Below are 25,401 nucleotides of genomic sequence, written 5' to 3'. Positions count from 1 at the left end.
TGGAAGACCTTTTAAAATATTCTAATTCTAGAAATAATTCTGAATTGTATTTCTACTACTTTCAAAAATATTTCCATACTACCTTCAGATTAATCTCTGCATTTTTTCTGCTTGGTAGTACATTTTTTTGAGGGCTGTGGCTGCTTTTCATGCCTCAGTTCCCATAACATCTATGTCAAGATACCACACACAGTATGTGCTTAGTGGTTTATCATATGTTGATCCCTGTTAAGTTGTCTGGTTTATTGTTTAAGAAGATGTAGTTTTGAGAACTTCTAAGCTGCTCCAGCTTCCCCAGTGCAGTTGCTCTCCAGGATAGGTGATAAAACCCTGTCTTCTCGCTCTCTGAAAAATTCCGAGTCCACTCACATGGAAGGTTCTGGTTTACCCTTTTAATTCTAGCAGTGTCTTCTGCTGGAATTCCTCTCTTCCACTCTTACTTACTTCCTCATGCGTGTGTGAGAGAGATACTGTATGTTTCGTAAGCTGCTTCAAATCTTAATTTGATGATAAAAGGCACCTGAAAAGAATATGTTGACAAATAGCATCACCACCACCCCTTCTATGAGGGGGTCATTGGCTGTTGTTACACAGTTTCTTGGTAAAAGAAGAATTTCATCTGTTTCTCTTCATTGGAGGTTCTTGCCCTTTGAGGGTGGAACTCGTTGCATTCTCGTGCTCCTCCTGAATGGAACATTTAAACACTAAAAAGGAGGGACATATAGATGGACGATGCCATAAGAGCCACCCTAAAAGGCTGGATTTCATAAAATTATTGAACTTTACCAAAAGTTACAGAAATCTATTTCATAACCCCATTTCTTTCCATTTATGTTATTTCTTGCCTTGAATTCAACATGTTCTCAAATTTATTTTTAATGACTCAACTTCCAAAAACTGAAAGCTGTGTGTGTGTGTGAGTAGGAGGGGCCGGAGGGGCTGCATTGGAAGCACAACGTGGGACACCTGCTCTGCTTTTGTTCTTTTACTTTGCTAACTGAAAAAAAGGAGAGTGGAGGGTTGACAGAACAATGCAGAAGTTCATTAGAAAACTATTCAAATAGCACAGCAACCAGTATTTCTGTCCCTCGTGAATTTCATGCTGGTTGTAATTTTCTTTCCGTGGATCTGTACACTTTGAGTGGTCTTGACCTCACGCGGTAAGGGGAGGACACCAACATGCACCAAGGCTCAGACTGCGTGTCCCTCCTGGTGTGTCATCTGCTTTCCTCCTCGTGGCAGCCCTGGGATGGAGGTGATCCTCCGTGTACAGACGAGGGGACCACGCACAGAGCCCAAGTCACCCCATGGTTGCCCTGTGCTGCTGCCAGGAGGGGCGAGGTTGATTCCTTAGCACTAGCTTTTTCCACCCACCACTCTCCTCTGCATTTTTGGCCCATTCTTTATTGTGCCTTGCACCTGGCCCTGCTGGGAGGAGGGTATTGTCGACTTTTACCACACTGATCAAATTCGGTCATTAACCCACTGAAACCCGACACACCCCGCAGCCAAGTCTCCTCCGTGAAGGGAGCAGTTCATTACTGTCCTGATACTTTCTTCTTGGTAGTTTGCATGTCCTGCACACTCTTTAAATATATCATGTTTTTTCCAAAGAATTAGAAAAGAAACAATAAAAGAAAACCGCCAAATAATGCATACGTGGTATAGATTCATATGTTCCTTGTCCGTTCGTGAAACTGGTGGTTGAAAACCTTTGTGCTCGGTAGTTTTGTTTATTTATAAGTCAGTTTAGGATTTCTTTTTTTTTGCAATTTACTTGGGGTTTTTATATATGAAATAGGCTTTGATGAGTATAGCCAATGGGCATCTCATAGCTTGTGCCCAAGTAAAATATATCTATTTTGGACAATATCTTCTGGATGCATTGGTAATTACAAACTCGTTTGTCTTATTTATAACTTTATTACTGTTCCTCTCTGTTTAAGAAAAGGTGCTAGTTTTGTCTCCTGAGTGCAGCACTTGGGAATCTGGAGGCCATTCCTGAGTTCAAACCTTCCTGGAGTAGATAAATTACCACAGGCACGTCTCAGTGAATTTCATGAAGCCAGTTTAGCATGACTCTCGTCTTTAATTGTATTAAACTCTGTCACTTTTATTAAAAAGATGATTTTATCGTGCTGATTACAAGCTGAGATCTAAATTCGACATCAGCACAAATATTTTTTTTCTCAATGGATCAAAGCTCATTTTCTAATCATTAAAAGCCAGTCCTGGAAGTTAGCTGGAAAATTGTCCAACATGGTATGTTTTGGTTAAATATACATTGTAATCCACTCAAGGAAAAAAAAAATTTCAAGGTCAACAGTTCCAAATGAAATATAAGGAGACAGCACAGTATCCAAAGAACTGACGTTGGTAAATTATTGCCTCGAAAAGGTATTTGTTAACAAACATACTCTGTAGCCCATCCCCACAGTCATAAATTAAAGAGCACATGTTTCAGCACAGCTGCCAGTTGGGGTAGGAATTCAAGTTGTTCAGAATTTCAGGAGCACATGTGACACATGCTGTTTGTGCCACATTAAGATTTCAAATTGTCTTTAATGCGTAAAAGTTGATTTAGTGAGTAGAATAAGTGATATAATGTGATGAGATAGTAGTTCTCTCTGTATGTGTTCCGAGCTACAAAATATTCCTTTCGTTTGGCAGTGTTACTCCTGGCATTTTAGTCTAAGGAAAAAATTTAAATGGGAGAAAAAAATCATATTCCTGCCCAAAGATGTTTATTATAGTATTTCTAATAGACTTTATTTTCTAGAAAAGCTTAATACTTATAGAAAAATTGAGGAGATAGTACAGATTAATCCTATATGCCCCCCACACACCACACACATACACAAAGTTTTTCCTATTATTTACATCTTTCATTAATATGATATATTTCTTATAATTAATGAACCAATATTGATAGATTATTATTAACTAAAGTCAGTACTTTATTCAGATTTCCTTAGTTTTTACCTACTGCCCTCTCTCTGTTCCAGGATCCCATCCAGGATGCCACATGACATTTAGGTGCCATGTCTCTTTAGGCTCCTCTTGGCTGGGACATTTTCTCAGACTTTCCTTGTTTTTGATGACCATGATGATTTTGAGGAGTACTACTCAGGTATATTGTAGGATGCCCCTCAATTGGAATTTGTCTGATGTTTTCCTCAGCATTAGTCTGGGGTTATGGGTTTTGGGAAGGAAGACCACAGAGGTAAAGTACCATATTGGTCACATCATATCAAGGGTGTACAATGCCAACTTGGCTTATCACTATCGACATTGACCTTGATGACCTGGCTTGAGGCTGTGTTTGTTAGGTTCTCCACTGTGAAGTTACCCTCCTCCCCACACTATCTTTTTTTTTTTTTTTGCTGAGGAAGACCGGCTCTGAGCTAACATCTATTACCAATCCTCCTCCTTTTCTTTTTTTTTCCCCCAAAGCCCCAGTAGATAGTTGTATGTCATAGTTGCACATCCTTCTAGTTGCTGTATGTGGGACGCGGCCTCAGCATGGCCGGAGAAGCGGTGCGTCGGTGCGCGCCTGGGATCCGAACGTGGGCCGCCAGTAGTGGAGCGCACGCACTTAACTGCTAAGCCACGGGGCCGCCCACCCCCCGCACTGTCCTTTTAGGGACGAAGTCTCTGTGCTCAGCCCTCACTTAAGGAGTGGGGAGTTATGCTCCTCCTCCATTCGGATGGGGTAGCTACATAAATTATTTGGAATTCTTCTTCATGGAAGATTTGCCTCTTCTCCCTGTTTATTAATTTATTCAATCATTTATTTATATCAGTATGGACTCTTAGATATTTATTTTACACTTTAGGGGATAATCCAATACTACTTTATTTTGTGGCTCAAATTCCAGCTTCAGCCATTGGGAGCTCTTCCAGTGGCTCCCATGTCCTCTGATCATAGCCTCATCAACGTGGTGGTGTCTGTTTGCTTGAGCACTTCCTTACTTTCTGGAACTGCAAGATGTTCCAGGCTCATCTGGTATATTTCCTGCCCCAGTCCCCAGAATTAGCCACTTCTCCAAGGAGCCTTGCTTCTTTTTATTGGAGAATGGTGTTAGAAACCAAGATCTAGAGGCTGTGTGTGTTTATTGCTACTGTGTTGTCATTTCTATGTGGCCCTCTCAGCAGACATAGTAGAGAAAAGAAATATGCGTGTATACTAACATGTATCTATACACATAAATATAATGTTTCTGTATGTAACCATCTGCATCTATATTAAGTTAAACAGAATGGGGTATTTTTAATAGCATAAAATTGGAAATAACTAAATGTTTAACAGTTAGGAATGGCTACAAGGATGATACACTAACTCCACAATGCAGCTGTTCAAAGGGAAAATTTTGGAAAGTATAGTAACACCTTACCTTCAAAACTAGTACACATCTCTGTCGGAGCTGTGCTTATAAGTGTGGTAATTACGTATGTATATGGATAAGAACTTTAAATGGAAAATGGAAAGGATAGTTAGATTAGTCATGGTTTATTTTTAATATTAAGCTAATAAGAAATTAACTTTGCTTCTGCAGTAACATTAAAATAGCCTAACAATGTGTTCTTGCTTGAAGCTGAATAATGTTGGCGTATTTAATTTTTAAATGAAAGAAAGGAGACATTTTTTATTATTTTGTTGTGCCAGCGCTGCATTACTTTTCCAGGCCCTCCTAGGGTAATAATGACCTTGTTTAATCATTGACAGTAACCAAAGTACAAGCTAAAAAGTTGTGAAGTTATGACCAAAGCAGTTTTATGGGAAGAAATCTGCTAGTGTTTAAAGGAATGTATTTCCATAATAGCAAGAAGAATCAAAAGTTTAGACTTCTTTTATTTTCCCACTCTGATCTTTGTACTTGATTGACAAACAAAGACCACAGATCTTAGTTTCCATGATTTCTCAAGCCACAGATCAGATACTGTTGCGAATTTCCGGTGAAGTCCTTCTTAAATGGAGAAGGTTAAAAATGTTTTCTAAAAGACATTTTCACCAGTCGTTTCAGATTCAGATGGCCACATAGAAGGGGACTGTGATTGACTGAATAACCCCAAGTGTCTCATTTCACTCAGCAGTTGTAGGCAGTCAGCTACAAAGATGGTGGATCAAATGCGGTGTCGCCATTGTTGAGGCTGGTGGTCCAGTGATCACAGCCCCTCAATTACAGCCCTGTGAGGGAGCACGAGCTGCAGTCATTAAATAATTAGCCTTTGATTCGTTGCTGTAACTGGTCATTGCCTTTGAAATAGGATAGCACAATTGGAAATTTTATTAAAAAACTATTTTTTTCTGGAATTGTTGAGAAAGATGTTATGTGTAAAAAAAAAAAAAATTCCGAAAAAGGCCTGCAATATATTCTATTGGAGGAAATTAAGAAGAAAAAAGAAGAAGAAAGGAAAGAGGAAAAAAGATGAATATTTCCCATTATCACTCATTTCTGTCTCAGGAAGCCTAAGGTGGTCCCAGTGCGCCTACCTCCCCCTCCCAGGATAGCCAGCCCTGCGCCTGCTGTCCACTTCACCGAACAGTGAGCCAGCCCTCAGAGAAGGGACGTGAGATGGGGTCAGGTCAGGAGACCTTCGCCACTCCCAGACACTGCTGCCACTTGCCTGTGTGAACACAATTGAACAATTCTCGCAAGAGGTGTGTTTCACACACATCATTCAGCTTGGAAAAACCCACTTGAACTTCACTTTTTCTTAAGTGAGAATTTGGTTTCCTTTTTCTTTCTATTTTGAATGCCAGGTGTCCAGTCCTACAATATGAAATGATCAGGGTCCGTATGACACTGTTCATCACGTCACTAGGCCTAAAAGAAGCAGTGTGTTCCCCATGAAGCTGGGGACCCAACAGTCCAGGGCATGATCAGTTTCTCTTCTCATACTCATCATATATCCAGAAGAGAGTGAAGCCAAGACGCCAGGGAGCCCCAATTTCAATTTCCTAATAAGCCACCCCCAAAGAAGCCTTCCCTTCTCAAAATGAACAGCTATGCCACGGAGACATGGAAAGAAGTTTCCATCATTTACTGGTATATTTCTCATCTCCATCTGAGAATGAGCCAAACCTAAAGTCTACGTTACAAATTTATCATGAAGGTATATTCTGTTTCAACTCATTTCTCCTTTTAGTCCCTGTTAAAAGTTAGACTTTGGTGTCATACTGAAATACCCAATTAATTTTGGGTACACTTGAACCCTTGCTCTGCAACTCAGTATGTTTCTAGGCCAAAAGGAAAACCAACTCTCCACCTAATTGGAACTTCTGGTTTTATGGCATATCCTGGAGTTTTTGCTTCGTTTTTATTTTCGCTGTTTTCCTGGGTTAATGGTATTTTCTGTGTGCATCTACAGTAGGCCACTAAATAGAAGCCCTTGGCAGTTTCCAAATCGTCATAACTTTAAAAAAGCCACCAATATGGAAATTGTATTTGCTGTGAAGAAAGCCATTATGAGTTATTGGAAATTGAATTAAGATTTTATAATTAAGGGTCGATTACTTACCTCAGAGTTCTATTTAAGTTAGGTATTTTACCTTCCATGTTCTGTCGCTTCAAATTACAAAAAGAACACTAGTCTTGCTGGAAACTTGTAAAGACTAAGGTATTTTGCTTCCTGAACATATGTCCTATATTTGCTTGGCCTCGGGTTTTGCTTAATCCTCTCAAAGTCCCTTTTAATGGACGTTTCAACACGACTCCTCTGTGTGGTAGCCTCTAGGAAGCGACCATGATGTCAAGCCCCTTCACAGCGACAGTAGTGAGTTCACATAGTGTAAGAATCTTCGGGGTTGCATCTTATGAAAAAAAAAAAAGAAACCCACTGCCTTTTTATGAGAGAACAGAACATTTACCCAGTCTTGTTGAGCAAATGAACACTCAAATGGCCAGCACAATAGAAATCTCCAATCTCTAACCTCACAATGAAATCGCCACCGACAAAAGATCACGGGATACCGGGCGCGCTAAACTGGAAGTGACACAAAACCACAGCGGCCTCCGTCCCCGCCTACAGAGGTTCCTGGGGGATGGTCTTTCTATAAAGTGTCCTGGTGCCTCGGTCAGCCTGCAATGCTCCGAGGAGCAAAGGCACTCCTGTCTGCACTAGTGGCATTTATACTGATGGCATCTTTAGAAATAGATAAATACCCGTCTGCGTGGACAGGGAGTAGTGCCGTCTGACGAGCTTGTCATTCGGCTTGTCTAAGAGGTACACGTCTGCACTCCCTTGTATGAATGGAGACGGTTATTTGTTTCCTTCTAAGACAAGACATTCTTAGAAATAAGTGGCACACCCTCTTCAACCAGCCCTTCCTCGTCGTAGGTAAAAAGATCCTATTAGTTCTCATAATTGATTCTGAGGGCTGCCGTGTGCCTCATTGAGCCAGCCTGTTCGGTTCCTGCCGGGATGTGATTCATGCATGCTTGCACCTCCAACATGGCTGACAAGGCTTGGACACACACCCTCTCGGCAGCATCATTTTTTAATCAGCTATCTGAGGAATATTTATCTAATCAACAAAGAGCGCTGTCAAGAAGAGACCAGAGGTGACATTAATATAAGTCTGTGGTCTTCCAGTACAATGATGGAGGAAGAGCTCAGGATAAAACCCTGCTCATTCGAGCATGCCAACAGACTAAGGAATATTTTTATTCCACTTATGAAGAGCTAGTCAGAAGATTCTCATGTTGGAAATCTGCTGTCTGTGATCAGTTCTCAGACATTCACATGCTGTAGTAAAAGAAAAGAAAATTTTAAGTCCCTAATAATCATTACATGAATTCATACAAAAATCTGTAGCTTCCAAAAATAAGGAGATGTGTAATAATTGGGAGTCGTTAACTCTAAATGATTCCAGCTACTCTTACTTAGTAGAAAAGGCCATAATTTGCACATTTCCCCTTTCTCTCTGTCTCCTTTGAAAAGATTGTGACTGTCTGTTAGTAATTATGAGGAGCTGAGTGTATTATTCCATACCTCATTTGGTCATCTGGAAATTCATTTATAACTATCAGACCCCTTAAAGAAATGTTCTGTGAATTAAAGTTTATATTAACCTCTCTTCTTTAGATGTATGACTCAGGATGGACAGCAGTTGAGACCAGATGAGCTGGGTGACAGCCACCCCACCTGCCAGTCTGGTGACTCAGTCATCACTGAACGTGGACATCAGCAAGGCTGTTGTTGGGAAGAGGCAGTGGTACTGGCGGTCCCAAGTGCATATGCGAGTACACTTGTCAACATTAGCATTTTGGTACCAGAAGTACCACTATCACCTCTTTTCCTCTCTTTGTCATTAAAAGACTGCCTTATAAATTCAGTTTACTAACAATACCTTCAGTGTTCATATGCGGGAGGGCTCCCTGTTAATTTCAAGGGGAAATTAACAATGCTATTATTATTACATGACAAATGTTTGTCTTCTTATAGTTGGGATGGTGAGTCTCTGTACTGTCTTAACCTGCCTTTTTCAAAGTTTCAATCCTATTAATCCTTAGAAAATACATTCCACCCAGTATAATGATGAGTTTCACGGCCTTCTCTATTTTTAATTCTTGACCATCAGCTGTGTGTCCCTTGTACCACCTCCTGCTGTGGTGTTCACGTAGCAGTCTTGTATTTAACCTGAGTTCACGGTTCACCTTTTGGCACATTACAGGGAGAATGCTGTCTTGCTGATGACTTCCTTGCCCCAAGCTCGCTGACTTTTCTGCCAACTCAGATTGGGGTTCAGAAAATTCCATTTAATTTGCAGGCTGAAGTGAGATCGGTGTCTCACCATCTACATTCAGGCTGACAATTAGTTTGCACTAGATCTGAAATTATATGTTGTGAGGTTTTATGTCCGTTGAGATTCTGCATTTGTGTTTTCAAACGTGTAAGACACTTTGCCATTTAAATAGCTATATAAGGCATTGTGAAACCAGTTTACAGAAGAGATTGTTGCTTCTCCAATAAGCAAAATAGCAGAATGGAAAACTAATGGAGTGCTCACACTCTGCCCCCTTTTTATCCCATAACAGGTGAAATTCTGACATCAAAATAATTTTTATGAAAAATAACATTAGTGACAAAATCAAAATAAGTTAGCCTGTGTTTAAAAGGAAGAAACTATATTCCTGAAATTTTTTTAAAAAACTAAATTTCTTTTTTTTTTTTTTTAAAGATTTTATTTATTTTATTTTTCCCCCCAAAGCCCCAGTGGATAGTTGTATGTCGTAGCTGCACATCCTTCTAGTTGCTGTATGTGGGACTCGGCCTCAGGATGAACGGAGAAGTGGTGCCTTGATGCGCACCCGGGATCCGAACCCGGGCCACCAGCATCGCAGCACGCTCACTTAACCACCAAGCCACAGGGCCGGCCCAAAAAAACTAAATTTCTAATGAAAATAAAGATTACCCAGAAAATTTAGTCTTGAGCTAGTCTACGTGAAGTCCTCAAGAATCACTGCTTGTTCCAAAGGCTTGAGACGGGGGCACGCTGCCAGCATAATGGCTATGGGGTGTGAGGGTCAGTGGAGGAAGGCACCCAGCCGCTTCAGGTTGGTGTGCTCCTGGATCCATTTGGTGCAGTGTTTCTGGTTCCCTGAGAAGTGAATCCAGGCAGCAGCACTGCACATAACCTGAGATTTCATCGATGATAATATGATTGTATTTTCTCATTGAGAAGCTTCTAAACAAGTGGACTTAGAGCAATCAATGCCCCAGGAGACAAATGCATGTATCAGGACCTTGGTATCAGCCAGGAAAAGTCCATTTGTTTAAAAGGAAGAAAAAAGCATGACATTTTACACATTAAAATTGATTATTTCATCAATAGGTTAATAGAAAACCGGGCTGCGAGTTCACTTCCTGCATATACATCCATACGGTAATGGGAGAGCGCAGTATGAAAAATGCCAGGTGTGAGGCAGGGGAGGAAAGAGGGTTTCTGCACTGGAGCTTCCCTCCCATCTGAGGGGTGCCCAGCCTAGATTCTGCCTATTTATATGCAAATGTTTTAGAAAGAGGTAAGTTTTACACTGAGGAGGTGCAGCCTCTTTGTGGCTCCTACTTTCTGGAACTTGTGAAATATGGGCCAAGACGCCAGAGCTTCAGCTGCTGAGATTATGAAGCACACGCTTAATTGTATGAAGCATCTGTTATACCTGAGCACCCTGCTAAGTAGTCACTGAACACTTCTAAGTAAACATTTGGAAACTGACTACTTTGGTTTCCTCAGTCTGGAGTGCATGGCTTTGTACTGGTGGGTACTGGAAGCTCCCTTTGCCAGGTGTGGTGTTACCTGGGACAGATACCTTGAGAATGTAGAGCTAAGGGAAACTTCTCCACCCATGAAAAATTCCATTTAGACCCATATGCTGTAGAAGGGCTTCAGGCGCCAGCTTTAAATGCCTGCTAGTTTAGAGATTACATTTCTTCTTAAATTATTTGTTGGTTTTCAAGCTACAAAGTAATTCCTAGGTGTTTAGTTATAGCTTAACTTTTTCTCATTTTAAATCAGGTGACAGCTAGATTACAGCCAGTTCTTACTCTCATCATGGATGTAAACCTTGCATCCTGAAGATACAGTATTGTTTCACAATTGCATTTGCTTCCTTAAATGTCCCTGTTTCTCGCCTCTGTGTTATATTGTCACTCCTAAGAAACCCAGTGTGCACAGACGTTCTTGAGATTCATGTCAGCAGCAGAACTCCTCAGGGAGACCTGGTCATCACTCTGGGTCGTTTTGTAGCCACCAGAACTTGGCACACACAGAGCCTACACCGTGCTATTTGGGGTTGAGTGTTTTGGCTCTAACGGTACAGCAGGCAAGAACAGACAACCCGTCATAAGTCAGGAGTTGACCCTTGACGGTCATGCCCCCTTGTTTCTACGTGAGTCTGTGAACCAAAGGGTCAATCTGGCTTCCTGCTGTGAGCTTCAGACACACCTGTGGAAATGCAAACACCTGCCTTTCCCAGGTGAGCGCTTCTTACCTATGTTGAGCAAACGGTTATCCAAACAGAGCCTAATGGGAGATTTGATAGTTCCTCTTACTGGCTGTGGAAGACGAGAGAGACCGATGGGCTGGTTATGCCTCTTCTTCAGGAAAGAGGAGGACTGTAGCCGTCACTGACCACGCTGATGCGTGTGCCCCGTGGGGCACACCCATCCGTCCAGCCTGTGGATCTGTGGCCGGGTCTTCAGCTACATTTGCCTGAAGACTTGCTCTACAAGAGCCATGCTATTTACCTCGTAGCTATGAAACACCTGCTCTGAAGGGCTGACAGGAATCAACCTCTTCGCCACAGATGTCTGCATTCCTGAGTCGATAGTTGCGGGCTGGGGGCTCTAAGAAGTGAGAATGTGTCCTTGGAGGTCGGGGTCCCATCTCACCCCACCCAGTCCCTATGTACACTGTGAGCAGTGGGCATGCTACACCCATGTTCAATTGGTTCTGCATTTCACTTCCTAACCAGGGTTCCTCTGTGGGTATCTTGGTGTCTGTCTTTTGTCTCGGATGCTCTCTTCAGTGATCTGAGAGCTTAAGGAGGTGTGTGCTCTCTGGGTTCCTGGGAGCTCCATTCAGAGCATCCTCACTGTAGGAAGCAGAATGGACTCCACCCTTCAACCACAGCAAGATGGTAGTAGAGTTTTGCTGGTGTAGGTTACTGTCCAGATCTGAATACATATGGGGGAAAAGACTTCATTTTTTAATGGCTCTGGGTATTACGGACCTACCTTCTGCAGCATACACATGAACTGGCAATCACTAGGGTCTCTTTTGATTTGGCATGCTGCCAGTGTTTGCCAAATCAAAGGGCCTATGGCTGGTGGCATCATAGCTTCTTCAAAAGATGCCACCAGCCTCCGAGGAAAAGGCCAGCTTTGCACTGTTTTGAGCAGCCATGTGTCAGACCCAGCAGGGCGGGCGAAAGGGATGCATGGACTTCCTTGCCTGGGCATTTGTTTGATTTTGTGCAAACCTAATGACGCTGGCTAGCACGCCTCCGCCCTTCCTGAGCTCTGTGCTAACAGTGGGGCAGCCGGGATCCCACTGGCCGGCCCTGCGTGCCCACCTGCCTCTCGGGATCTGATGGCTCCCAGGTGACGTCATGTGCTACTTTGACATTTCTTTTCTCCCCTTTTCATTTGTTTTCTTTTCCTTTTTGTTTTCTCTCTTTTTTCCCCTCTCCCCTTTCTGCTCTCGGGATGCAGCCAAACGCAAAGCATGGAAACTAAACCGTGTTGGTAGCCTGCGAAATATATACAGCAGCAGCAGTACCAACACTGAAGGTAACACCACACCTCCCCCTGCCCATCCCCTCCCTCCCCATCCCCCGCCCACCGGTCCATCCTTCCTTCCTCTCCAATGCAGAAATGGAAATGCGATTCACCCAAAGCCGCATGCACCCTTATTGTGTTTGCAGAGTCATTCCTGTGGTCTTTTCATCTTTTTGTTTGTATGTTTTGTTTTACCATTCATGTTCCTTTCAGCTTACTTAAATTTTGACCTTTCCCTTCCGTCGTAGAGTAGCGATGTTTAAATTACTTCAGAAACCTATTTTCTCCTCTTTTTTCTTTTCCTTTATACATGTGGGCACTCAGTGTAATATTTCCCAAGTTATTACAGTTTTTAAAAGTGTTAGTATCAGGTGTAATGATCTGTAGCCGAATACAATAGTGTGCCGTGACATTTAAGTAAGAGTCTTAATTTGTTTTGTGGAAGCGTTCTCCATAATGCTCTCTGCAGCTCTAATCCAGAGGCAGCCAGGCCCGGGTCATTTGCATGGACTGCTATTGCTTGTAAATTCAGTATATTGTTGTGTTTCTAAAGGTCGTCTGGTGCCAAAGTTCACAAATTGACTTGCGTTGCTTTTTCACCGAGGACAGCCGTCATTGCTTTTGTATAATAGCAGATTGAATTTTCCCCCACCTTCATTTGAACAACACAATTATAAATTGCCTTTTTTTTTTATGATTACAAATGTCAAGGGTCAGAATTATTTTGATGCCAGGCAAAGGAAAACCACCACCCTCAGTCCAAGCACTCGTAAGGGAGGCTTACAAGTAAGGGAGGCTTACATGTGATGCAAAATAGGTCACAATCCAGCGATCTTGGTATAATAGGGGACATTTTTTTTCACTTAAGTGCAAGCCAAATGGGTCAAGTAATCGCAAGCTTGTGCCCTAACACTAATTGACTTATTTGGGGATGATTATAACTGTAATATTTTTCTTAATGTCACTGTTTTCTGGGCTGTTGATTTTAGCGATTGCCAAGCAGTGGCATTAAATCTCTTGTAAATTTTAAATTGCACGCGATTTCTGTAAACAAGTCCCCTCTCTTCACATCCCGATCATTAACCTTTGCTGATTTATATCGCATCCTTTTTTTCTTCCTTTCACAATTACTCCTGTTCACCACTGAAAGCCTTGCTCTCAGCCAGAAAAAAAATGAATCTGGAAAACAAAACTACATTTTCACGATGGCTTGTTAAAGACCTATTTTTTAATCATAATTTTTTTTCATTCCTCAAGGGGAAATTGTCGTCTGTTAAGGTACCAATGGAGCCTGACCCCCTTGGTATCTTCTTTTAAAGCGTTCATTCAAGGAAGACAAAATGAGAGAGAAAAATAATAGAATTTTAGAAACAGTCACATGCGATATCACTTTTTGTTGTACTTAAAGGGTATTAAATATACTCATTCACTATTTTTTAATGTTAGTTTTCCAACTTAGGGTGCAGATCATTTCTCTTCCCTGTGTCCTTATCAAATATGTTTTTCTTTTGTATGTGTGTGCATTTGTCACAACAAATTTGTTTATTGACTTTTGGCCCTAAAAAAAAAAAGAGTTGTGACGTCCAGTTTTCCGTGGGGTTGTATACAAAGTTGGGGGGCAGGAAGGAAGCATACGGTTTGGCTCCTTAACCTTGAGGGCAGACACTTTTCCCTGAGACTTGCTGATGGTGCGTTGCTGAGGACACCAGTGGGCTGCAGCTCACGACAGGTGTGATGATTTGCAGAAGTGGGAATTTGTCAGCCTCGGCCAATCAGGTAACCTGTGACATCTGCCCTGCCCCTTGCTCCTGGGCGGGGCGGGACCAGTGATGCTGCTGCTCTCTGAAATCCACAAATACCAGATAATACTGAAAACTCGGGGTCCCTCAGTGGATTGTCGACAGTTACTAAAGGCAGTCCTGGGGAGATTGGAGTAAATAATGACCGAAAAGCCAATTCTCCCTCACATTTTCTTTCATTTCTGTTCAGTGTTCAGTTATGTTTATGAATTTTCAGTTAAGCGACATGATCATTCTTCTTTACTTTGGGTTTCTTTTAAGGTGAATATCTGTACGCACCCAATTGTATTTCATACCGCTTTTAATCGTATATTACTGAATTCATATAATTATATAAAACAAATTATCAAAATGCTTTTCTGATTTCCAGTCTTTTGATGTATGATGTCATCACATGTTCTCTGTCTGTAAAATGATCCTATGTGAAAATTCATATCCTGAACGTTCTAACTTTGGTTGTAACCTGAGGCCTTGAGCATTACACTAAATGGACCAGTCCCCAAGTCGAGTATTTCGTAAAGTGAGCCACTTGAGTAATTTATTCAGAGATACCCACATAACACCAAAATACAGTTGACTCTAGAGTTTCCTGTGGAGGGAGTTAGAACTTGAGTTTGAGGAGTAAGAGGAGGGCACCAGCTATGAGCCAGGCACTGTGCAAGGAGCATGTCCACTTGTCCGTGCAGTCCTCAGCGTAGCCTGGGGGGAACAGTGTCCGCATCCCCCTTTCCAGATCTAGAGAATGCAGCTCGGCCAGTGTGGGACTCACCTGGGACTCAGGTTGGTGAGAAACAGGCAGGACCAAGATTTAACCCAATGGTCTCGCTCCAAAGCCCTTTTTCTCCTATGTCCACTCTGTTCCGGCCCCTGGACTGCATTATCTCATTTAATCTTTACAATACTCTGCCAGGTAGGTATTATGTTACAGAAATTGAGGTTTAGACACGTCAAGTGATTTTCTGCAGGACACACAGCTAGCCTGTTGGACGTATGCCCAGATCTCCCAACTCCAGGACCTGTTCCCGGATCCTCATGGAAAAGGTTGATATCAGGAGTGGATAAAAACAAATTAGAACTAATTAGAGAAACACACATCCAAAATTAGAAAACAAAAGTACGTTCTCTTCTGCTTTTGTCTGTCCACTGGGGCTACCTACTCTGAAACCTAGATGGAAACCTAATTTGTATATATTATATTTCACTAATTTTCAAATCTTTGTCACTTTATAAAAATTAAACTCTTCCCCAAGGTTGGTGAAATTTAAGCTCCTTCGACAAGAATGCAACTTTAATTTTTCCATCTCAGAAGCCTGTGAAGTGGAAGGTATATTCATGATGCGATTCCCCAATTTACAGCTGCCTCCTGACCCAAGGAGAAAACAAATCTCCGCGTGGGGTGCTGAAGCTCGGCTTGGGAATGTTCAACTCCAGGGTGGACGTTTTTCTGAGGAAGAACAAAGAGAACTAACAGGAGGGCTGCCATCATGTAGAAGGAAACCCGGGAGGGAGGCCTGTTCCACTGTTTTTGAGTGGGGGGGATTACAGAGTCCATGGGCATGTGCTGGGGCCTCACCTTCCCCTGCACAGCTGGAGACAGACCGGATATCATCCACGTGGAGTTGGGTGAAGAGATGGATTCTTTCAGGGGTGTTTATGCTCTCTGCTCTTACAGAAGCAAGCACTGGCTTGTCTTGATAAGGCATAAATAGGGAAAAGAGAGATGTATTGGGGAACAAGGGGCGTTTCTTGGGGTGCCAGTTCCACTGTAATTATATGAGCTGAACAGGCCACTTCACACTGTAGATGACGCTTACACCCAAGTACCAGCCAGGTTCAGTGTTAGCCCGAAGTCCCGATTCAGCCCTGTCTGTAGAGGTCCATTTCTGTGGATCTGGAACTTGCCCCAGAGGCAGGCCTGTGAAACCTGTTTGGGGTGCCTCCCTGCCGCCACAGTGACCCAAGAGGATGGACTCAGAGGTCCCCGGACACTGTGGTTCCAAGCAGGCCCTGTCATGGAGAAACATGAGTCTCCTTTTGGAGAACATGCGTGGTGGGCACGCTGCATGCCTTGGACCTGCATGAGCACTTTGCACACCATTCCTCCCTGTTCCTGTGAGCACACGTGAGCAGGCCTTCCAAATGGCAGGCCTAAGTTGGTGACGGCTCTCTCCACCACCCAGTGTTCGCAGTCACAATTCTGAGGCTTCCATCTGAGTCAGGTTGAGTTAAATTACAGGCGCTCGCACCTGAGAGCGATGAGCCTGCCGAGGTCTCAGGTTCCTGCCGTGACGCACCATGCCCTGTGCTGGATCCCGGGCAGGTGGAGAGGGGAAGGGCTGACAGTAGTCCAGTGGATGTCGGACAAAGATCGTGATGCAGTGAGGGAAGATGAGTTACCAGTGAGGCCCTGGGTGCCCTGGGGGTTAGTGGAGAGTGAAGCTACGTTTGATTTAGGGGTTTAGGAAAGGCTCATGGTCGCCGGGACTTGACAGGAGCCTTGACTGACAGCAGCGCTGAGCAATTTCCTGGCGTCCTGTCCTGTGACTCCCCAGCAATCCCTGAGGGAGGTCACATCTCCTGCATTTTACAAAAGGAGAAGCTGAGGCATGGAGAATGGCAGTCAGGAGCCCCAGGAAAGCACACTGGCACGTGGAGTCTATCTAGGCTGGGTGTTCAGGTCGGAGCCGTGGCCTGAACCCCAGCTGTGGGCTCAGTAACGAGAACTGAGCCCACTTAGACTTGAGCGGAGAGCTGTGGGTGCTGTGTTTGGGCTGTGACCATGACACTCAGCAGACAGCCGTCCCCACCTGTGGGGGAAAAGGCTGCTCTGCCTTAGCGAGTGTGACAGTCGTGCTGTCCTTCTGAAGGACTCCCTGCAGGGTCTGAATCCAGCCCCCAACCCCAGATGTGCCAGCAGCCTTCCGAAGGCCCCGTGTGCCTGTCGGACCTGTGTGAGGCCCACCCTCTGGGGCTGCCTTCCACACTCAGGCAGCGTTTTTCTTCCCTCTAAATCGTTTCACATACTTTCAGTCACACTTTGCTTCTGCGTCAGGAATTTTGCAAACCTTGTGTTTGTGAGCAGCAGTGTGGACACTGGTTTCGAGCCCAGACTCTCGAGCCAGACAGAATTGGTCACGTTCTTGCATCACCATTTCTTAGCTCAAACCTTGGGTCATTGACGTGCCATCTCTGTACCTCGGTTTCCCCATCTGTCAACTGGGGAGACGACGCCCACTGCACAGGTGGTGACGAGTCGGTGAGTTAATAGAGCTAGAGGCATGTAACACAGCACCCACACCCACCGCTGTTAGTTCTTGCCTAGTGTCAGGAGTGCCACAAATTCTCTGTCATTCAGGGAAAATTCAAATGCTTGAGCATCATTTGCACAGCAAGGAGCAGAGATTTGACAAAAACTGTTTCCCTGAAAGTGTAAGAGGGGATTTAAAGTCAAAGTTCTTTTTTCCCAGACTTTTAAAACTACCCTTCATAGTTCCATTAGCCCTCATCCTCAAAAGAATCATCAGATGTAGAAATCTCGCTTTGGAATCACACACGGCTGGATCCGATCCCAGCCCTGCCACTTCCCAGCTGTGCGAATTTGGATGACTTACTGCTTAGTTTTCTTTCTCTAAAATGGAGACAATAAAACCTACCTCGAAGGATAATTGAAAAAGAAATTAAGTGAAGCCAACGAAGCCCTTACTGCAGAGCTGGGCACATGGTGAGGATGACCACGGTGGTGCTGTTAAATTGTTGTAAAGACTGAATTAATAGGAAAATAACTCCGAGAACACACTCTGCGTGGAGTATCCACGGAACCATTTTTAGGCCTGTTGAATGTATCGGTTCAGGGTGGATTCGGCCAAAGCAGGCGCTGGTCGATGATGAAGGGCACGGATAAAGAACTCATACAGATAAATTCAGATTTGAGAAACCCTTTCACAGGAAATAACTCCAGAATTGACTTTTTGGGGAAAGAAGCAAGATGGCTTGTTTTTCCAGCCCTCAACTTTTAAAAGGATGACGATTCGACGATCATCTAAACCCCGAGCAGCACGTGGGAGGGAAGACCTGCAGGCAGAGAAGGGCTCTGAGGAAGGTCTGATGAACCCGCGCGCCCACGTCTCTATTCCTACCCTCGACTCTGAGCAGGGGAGGAAGCGCTGGGCCTGTCCAGCATGGCGGAGCCCACATATCCCTATCAGGAGAGTGAGGCCTCTGAGAAGTGACAAATAGTCTAAGTTAGCATGAGTAACAAGTGATAAACGCATAGAGGACTGCTTAGTAACTGCGTAAATTACAACAGAGGCCTCTAGTTTTTCCTTTCTAAACCGAAAGCTTGGGCCTTGAGGCCTGGACTGGGAGCAAGTGCCAGGAAACATGTGAACACGTCCATCTTCTGCATCCTGAAATGTTTTCGATTTTGGATCCAATAATTTATTTTTTCAGAAGCTTTGTTTTAGACACTCTCCTTAGTTTAAGAAATGCGTGGCACCCAGCCGTCTGGAAGCCAGACCTAATAGAATGGAGTTTCTTGACGCCCGGCTCCCAGGCTGCTCGCCTAGCCCTTTCTAGTGTGTTTGGAAATAAAAACCTCCTTTGTGTCTTCTGAGAATCTGCCTGTGACAACAGTTAGCAGTAAACATTCCTAACTTTGTGACCTCCCTCTGGGGACTCGCTTCTTCACAGAATTAATTCTGCTCTTGTCCTAAATAAAGCCACCGTGCCACACCTCTTTTGGACTCTGGGCTAAACAAAGGTATTTACCAAATTCAGAGCTTACAAAAATATTTACCTGAGAACCGTGAACTGCATGTGTTTATAATAACCAGAAATAATGATTTTTTTCTTTTTGCTTAAAATCAACTTCTCAAATGGGAGGGAGTGTTTTTTTGTTTTTTTTTTAGAATAGCTTTATTAAATACTGAAATGTCTTGTTTTTTTTGTTTTGTTTTGTTTGTTTGTTTTGTGAGGAAGATCAGCCCTGAGCTAACATCCATGCTAATCCTCCTCTTTTTGCTGAGGAAGGCCAGCTCTGAGCTAACATCTACTGCCAATCCTCCTCCTTTTTTTCCCCAAAGCCCCAGTAGATAGTTGTATGTCATAGTTGCACATCCTTCTAGTTGCTGTATGTGGGACGCGGCCTCAGCATGGCCGGAGAAGCGGTGCATCGGTGCGCGCCCGGGATCCAAACCCAGGCCGCCAGTAGCGGAGCGTGCGCACTTAACCGCTAAGCCACGGGGCCGGCCCGTGAGTGTTTTTCTATATATAATTTTTTTGCCATAGGTCTTGGTTCTGCACAATCCTGGACCGTATTCTTTAGGCTTTCCTTCACATTTATCTTTTCCTACAAAAATGGGAGAAATACTGAAAATAAATGTAAATGAACTTTTTATATTATGGTGGGTTTGGCTGAAATCTTAAACGTGTGTGGTTTTCATCATAATTGAATAAAGTATCTAAACCACATGCCTACTTAATATATGCTTTGAAAGCAGAAACGTTGAAGTATTTTACAAAATGTGTGGCTCAAAAAAATTAGCATAAAAGCCTGAGGCTGTCTGCCGTAGCCTCGCACAGTCTAGTAGATTGCGGTGGACCCAGAGAGGGGCAAATAGCAAATATGTTCCATCTCAGTTTCCAACTTTGATAAATTGGTAGTGGCCACCTGGAGAATTGTGTTAGGAAGGATTCTGAGGCTGCATCAGGTTCTTGGGGATCAGTTAGGAAGGTCTTTCCTGGAAAAACAGGGGAGGGACAGCACGCCTCTGACATCCCAGTCCAACCTGGTGCCTCCCTTGCAGATAAAGCTGAGATTGAAGGGTGAAATGTCCTGCTCCCAGGATCCCAGTTAGTAGATAGCAGAGCGGGAAAGGCAGGAGAGTGGACCCCAAAACCTGAAGGATGTGCAGAAAAGACAGCATGGAGCTTCAGGCAGTTACTAGGAGAAACCCATTGCTCATACTCACTTCTTAGTGAGAAAAAATGACTTGGCCAAAGGTTTAAGTTGCTGGTAAGCTATTCATCAGGGTACTGTGGTGGATGCTAAAACAAAAGTCCTAACTCCCTAACAACAGAAGTCAGAAGTGGAGAGGACAGCTGTCTCCCTGCGAGCCTTGGCTATCTTTTTTAAATGGTGACCACCTGGAACCCTTTGGGCTGTGAGCATCCTGGCCTCCTATCGGCCGCTTGTGCAAGTGGACATATCCGTCCTCCATGCTGAATGTTGTCATCTCTGCACAGTTTAGACGACACATGTTCATCATATGTTTGTCATTAAATATGTCAGGAAGGACGCTTGGCCTCATGGATGGAACGGCATCAGGGGCCTGGGTTCCAGGTTTGTAGGGGAGCCGGGAGAATGGACTCAGATTCCTCATCCGGCCAGTGAAGACCTTAGAGTAAGCGATCTCTGCAGACACCTTGAGCCCATCTAAATTCAGAAGAGCAACAAATGTACTGGGCATCATTGTCTGCGTTGCCCCTGCGTCTTGCAGACATCTTGGAGCCATTGTGCACCGGTTGGGCACAAGGGTCCGGATCCTCTTGGCCTTTGCAACAGCACAGTGCGACTGTTCTGTCCCCTGAATCCAGCCCTGAAGACGGAGGTATGCCTCTGTCCACTCTCCTCGCCTGTCACCCTCTCCCCCAAAATGCCTCCTTCTCAGATGTCCCCTGCTGCAAACAACTTCCCAGTGTAAAACAGTTGCAGCTGCTTTTAGCCCTTTAACCCTTTGTCTGCTAGGATTCCACAAAAATAATTGATGACTGATTGGCCCATTAACCTTTAAAAAAAAAAAAATTTGACAGCTCGGACTTGTGTAATGAGGAGGGATTCCTTGTGAAATCAGTCTGATGGCTGTGTTGCTTGCCCCTGAGGAGGCAAAATTAGCCCCACGAGGCCTCGTCTGCATAGAAACTGGACGCAATTAGTGTAATATCCGGTGTTATTAATGTCGTTTGGAATAATTGGGCAGGTTGATTTCGACAGGTTCATGGTGCTAAAATACTATTATAGTGGACCTTTCCACAGCGAACCGTTAAACATGGAAAACTGTTGAAATCCCTACGAGCCCAATCACAAAACTTTATGAAACAGCTAAGCCCTGGAATGTCACGCTGGGAAACAACGCCGTCCTTTATTTCAAGCTTGGGGTGTGGTGGCGCTTTGATTTTTCATGATCGAGGGGCTGGGGGATTGAATTTTGCTGATTGCATGTGTATATAAAGACTAAGAAATACGCCTGTAACCTAGATGTCTTCAGGACTTTCTACACCCGGAATTGTATTTTTACAAAATGAATTAAATATAAGCCGCTGTAATTGTAGCTAAGAATAGAGTTGTGTTAGTGAAATGAAACCACTTGCAATGTAGCAACTACACGTTATCACTGTCCGACGCTCATTCTTCACGTTTTGAGTGAGGGTGACAGTGAGAAGTAATGCCCAGTCTGTCCTTTCTGACTGATTGGCCTCACACTGCCAATTATTGTTTGTATCGTTTTCATCTCGTTGCTGATAACTAGAATAGCATCTCAGTGTCACTTTGTAATGTGGAATGGAATCCTTCTGGTGCATTGGTGATTTGAGTAAGGCTATATCATGTGATAGAAATTCTTCTTTGAACCTGAGGAGGAACGTGTTCCTCCTTAATGTTCTGTTGTACAGAAGAAGGGATAATATCGGGGTCCAAAAATCTACTAGCTGTTTACTTAATGAGTGAATAGTCGCTGCAGTGATACAGAAATAGAAGCAAGGATTAAATCTGGAGATTTACCGGGTATTGAGCTAGTAAGATGACCAGGCAGCAAATTGGAGGCTCCCACCAGGGATAGGTCCCTTCTCCGCTAGATTAGTCAGGACTGGCTTTGTAAGTGACAGAAACCCAATTTAAAGAGGTTTAGGCAAAAAGGGAGAATAGATTGGCTCACGCAACTGACTGCAGGGCAGGCGGCTGGAGCTGGCTGTAAGGACAACTGCACCCAGGAACCTGGAAGGCTTCAGGCACTTCCATCCCTGCTCACTCTGCGGGTCAGCAGCATCCTCTCCTATCCACAGGTAGTGGCCTCCGTGGCAGAGGTTTTCCTTCCCACGGAGGGGGCAAAGGCGCCTACACCTGTAGGCTGTGTCTTGACAGGTCCCAGATAAGAAGGGAAGGGGCCCCAACTCAGATATGAAAACCTGGAGGACACTTGATCATGTGCCCCCTACTGGAACAAATCTGAACGGCCAAGAGCATGGCATGCTCTGATTGTCCTGATGTAGAGGGGACCGTCTCTCCTCCCCATGCTGACCAGTCACTGGCCACAGAGCCACATACCCAGGAAGATAGCAGCTCGAAAGTTCCCAGCTTATGACTACCACATCCGTGGCACCATGTCACAGGAACCACAGTGACAACAGGAGACATGCTTTCCAACAGCTGGTCATCATCTCCCAACATTCTCCAGATGTGACCAGTTAAAAAGAAATATGACACTAGTGACAAGCTGGTTAGAGATTTCTGGGAGAACTACTTTTAAAAGAACTACCACCTGCTCCTCTGACATCAGGAGTAAGGGAAGATAACAGAAAAAGACACCGGGAAGTGTGGAGACCCTTCCGGCTCCCACTGAACACGCTAGGAGAGCCCTTTTTTGTAACATCAGTTCGTTTTTAAGAAATGGAGGAAGAGCGCTGCTGGCCACTTTAAGATGGGAAAATAATTAAGTGAGATAATGTCTATAAAGTCCTAGCATTCTTCCTGACACAGATTTGGAGCCCAGTAGATTTAATTTTATATTGATTATTCCAAGCAGTAGATTCATTACAAAGAACCAAAGTATTCCTTCATGGAAATGATATGTAACGTGATTAAAAATGCAATTGCTCTATAATCCTTGTTCTTATTTTTTTAATCTTGGGAGGCAGAGAAAAGTCATATGGCAGATGTAATTCAGTTCTGAAATTTTAACTGTGTCTGTAGGTATTGACATACTACCCTCCCTCAAAAAAAAAAAAAAAAAAAAAAAAGAAAAGCCACCTAAAGACAGTATCCTGGAAAGTGTGCAATGCCCTGAGCATAAGCTGGATTCCATTTGGTGATGGTAGTGTAGATTGCTTCTAGACTCCGTGCTTCCTCAGGAAGTGAGGCATCCCAGCTGCCTGGCTCCTTATAAAGACATCTTCGCCAGGGCCTGAAATCTGAAACGCGGCTCAGCACCCCTAGTAGGGCTGCGTCTGCACTGAGACGGCGTGGGGGGTTCCATCTTCCTTCTCTTCCCTGTCTTCTCCACGATGAGCTGGACCGCTCTCCAGGTGGCCCGGATGTTTGCATTCACAGTTCAGCAAGGAACCCCATCAGCGTGACCCACCTGGGAGAGGCCAGCCCAGGTCAAAGGCACCATCGCCTCTCTATTTGGGAGCTGTTACTGGACCCTGCATAAACGAGACTGGGGGGTCATCTGCCTCTGCCGGGCTAGGCTGAGCTGTTCAGTTAAAACAAAAAAATTCCCCAAGGAACTCTTGGTCAGTGTTTCCCTGAGCTACTACTCCAACAGAACAGCCTTGAATACAAGTCCCAGTGGTCATACCTGTCCTGTAACTGAAGGGGCCTTTGTGTGTGCTTCACGCACCTTAAAAACAGACAGCACACACACAGATTGTCCCAGTGATTACTGAACTTATGGTTGCACCATGCTTTGTCACAGAAGTATTGGCACTGTGGGTCTGGATGCATGTCTTCATTCATGTCTTCATTATTTCGGTAATTGTGCGCCTTTCCAGGTTTAAAGTCATCCCAGAGGACTCGCCCCCTAAAGAGAAAACCATCTCAGATGAGTCGGATTCTAAGTGTTTATGCGGTTGGTTCTTAATTGGAACGTGAAATTTAGTTGTACTTTCCAAGGTCATTCAGGCCTGTTCATTGGGCTCACCTTTCCAATCCCACACCTTTCCTCGTAAGCTGGTGTCCACCAGGCTTAGGTCACGGGATGTCCTGCATCCTTTTGCTCTTTGCTCCATTGAGCCTTACTGGTATTTCATTGTGATTAGCTGACTCAGCCAGGGTTTCATCTTCCAGGAGATGAGGCGTGAAACTGCTCTGGCCACTCGCACACTCTTTGGTTAACCCATCACCTTGAAATGCAGTGTGGGGTCTTGTCTTTACCACCTGTTGTGAGTGACTGGAGGTGCCAAGATGTTCTTAATGTTGTTGCTTTTAGGGAATTATTTGACTTATTCACAGTTCTTTGTATCTCTCCTTCCCTACCTCACTGATGGAGAGAAATATATTTGTAAACAGATATATTTAACTATGATGTCTGTTTGTTCCTCGTATACAGAAATGCAATTAACATTTCATGATGTTGGTCTTCTATCTTACCCAATTACTAAATGCTATTATTATTTCCCATAATTTGTAGATTATTTGGGATTTCCATTGTAAATAACCATATACCTATGAAGGACAATTCTGTGTCTTTATCTTTCCAATTCTTAGATCTTTTATTTCTCTGTTTTTTCTCCTGCACTGGCCTGCAGGGTTGAACAAAGGCTATTACAGTGAGCATCTTTGCCTTGAACACCCTTTAGCTGATGTGAAATGATGGCTTCTGACGTTTCATTATTAAGGATAATGATGCTCTAGGTTTGGGTAGGTGCTCTTTGTCCAAGGTAAGAGGGTTCCCTTCTGTTTCTAGTTGGATAAGAGATTTAATCATATTTCTTTTTCTTATTAACTTTTTTTCCCTCTTCTGGTTGGGAAGTTATGCATTCTACTTCTTTTCTTGTAAAGGTTAACCCTGATATTTTATCATGTGTACCTAATTTAGCAAAATCTAAAGTTCTTAAGTCCCCGTGGAATAGTTCAAGGTCCTACAACATCTTAGCTCTAGTGTCCTCACCTCCACTGTCATTTCTCTAGTATTTTGGACCTTCCCCAAATTAGACGTGACTATGAGAAGTAGTATTTGATATTTTTGTTTACATGTATCTATGTATTTATTCTTTTGCTCACCAACCATTCTAGCTCTAACCTTCTTTCTAGAATCTTTTGAAGTGTATCTTTTAGTACCTTTGCCGAAGGTTTATTGGTAGTAAACTATTTCCATGTTTGTGTGTGTGTAAGTATCTTTATTCCAATCTTGTTCTTGAAAGAGAGTTTTCCTAGATCCCAATTCTAGGCTGACATTATTTTCTCTCAGGACTTCGCAGATATTATTCCTCTATCTTTTTTTTTTTTTTTTTGTGAGGACGATCAGCCCTGAGCTAACATCCATGCTAACCATCCTCTTTTTGCTGAGGAAGACCGGCTCTGAGCTAACATCCATGGCCAATC

The 25,401-nt window shown here is 43.7% G+C and overlaps 1 protein-coding gene across 7 annotated transcripts in view; it reads left to right on the top strand.

Moving 5' to 3' along the window:
- The window catches only part of AGAP1 (ArfGAP with GTPase domain, ankyrin repeat and PH domain 1), a 561,603-nt gene that overhangs the window by 451,772 nt on the left and 84,430 nt on the right, over positions 1–25,401 (top strand). Inside the window, exon 14 of one of the 7 annotated variants that reach the window (XM_087424648.1) lies at positions 12,220–12,297. The exons of the other annotated variants lie outside the window; for them this stretch is intronic. Within the exon in view, the coding sequence (XP_087280774.1) occupies positions 12,220–12,297 (78 nt within the window). The remainder of the gene's footprint in view (positions 1–12,219; positions 12,298–25,401) is intronic. 7 annotated transcript variants of the gene reach the window in all.

This window comes from Ceratotherium simum, chromosome 37 (genome assembly GCF_057802395.1).
Source record: "Ceratotherium simum simum isolate JZ-2026a chromosome 37, ASM5780239v1, whole genome shotgun sequence".
Lineage (NCBI taxonomy): Eukaryota > Metazoa > Chordata > Mammalia > Perissodactyla > Rhinocerotidae > Ceratotherium > Ceratotherium simum.
This window is presented reverse-complemented; position numbering and strand designations above follow the sequence as displayed.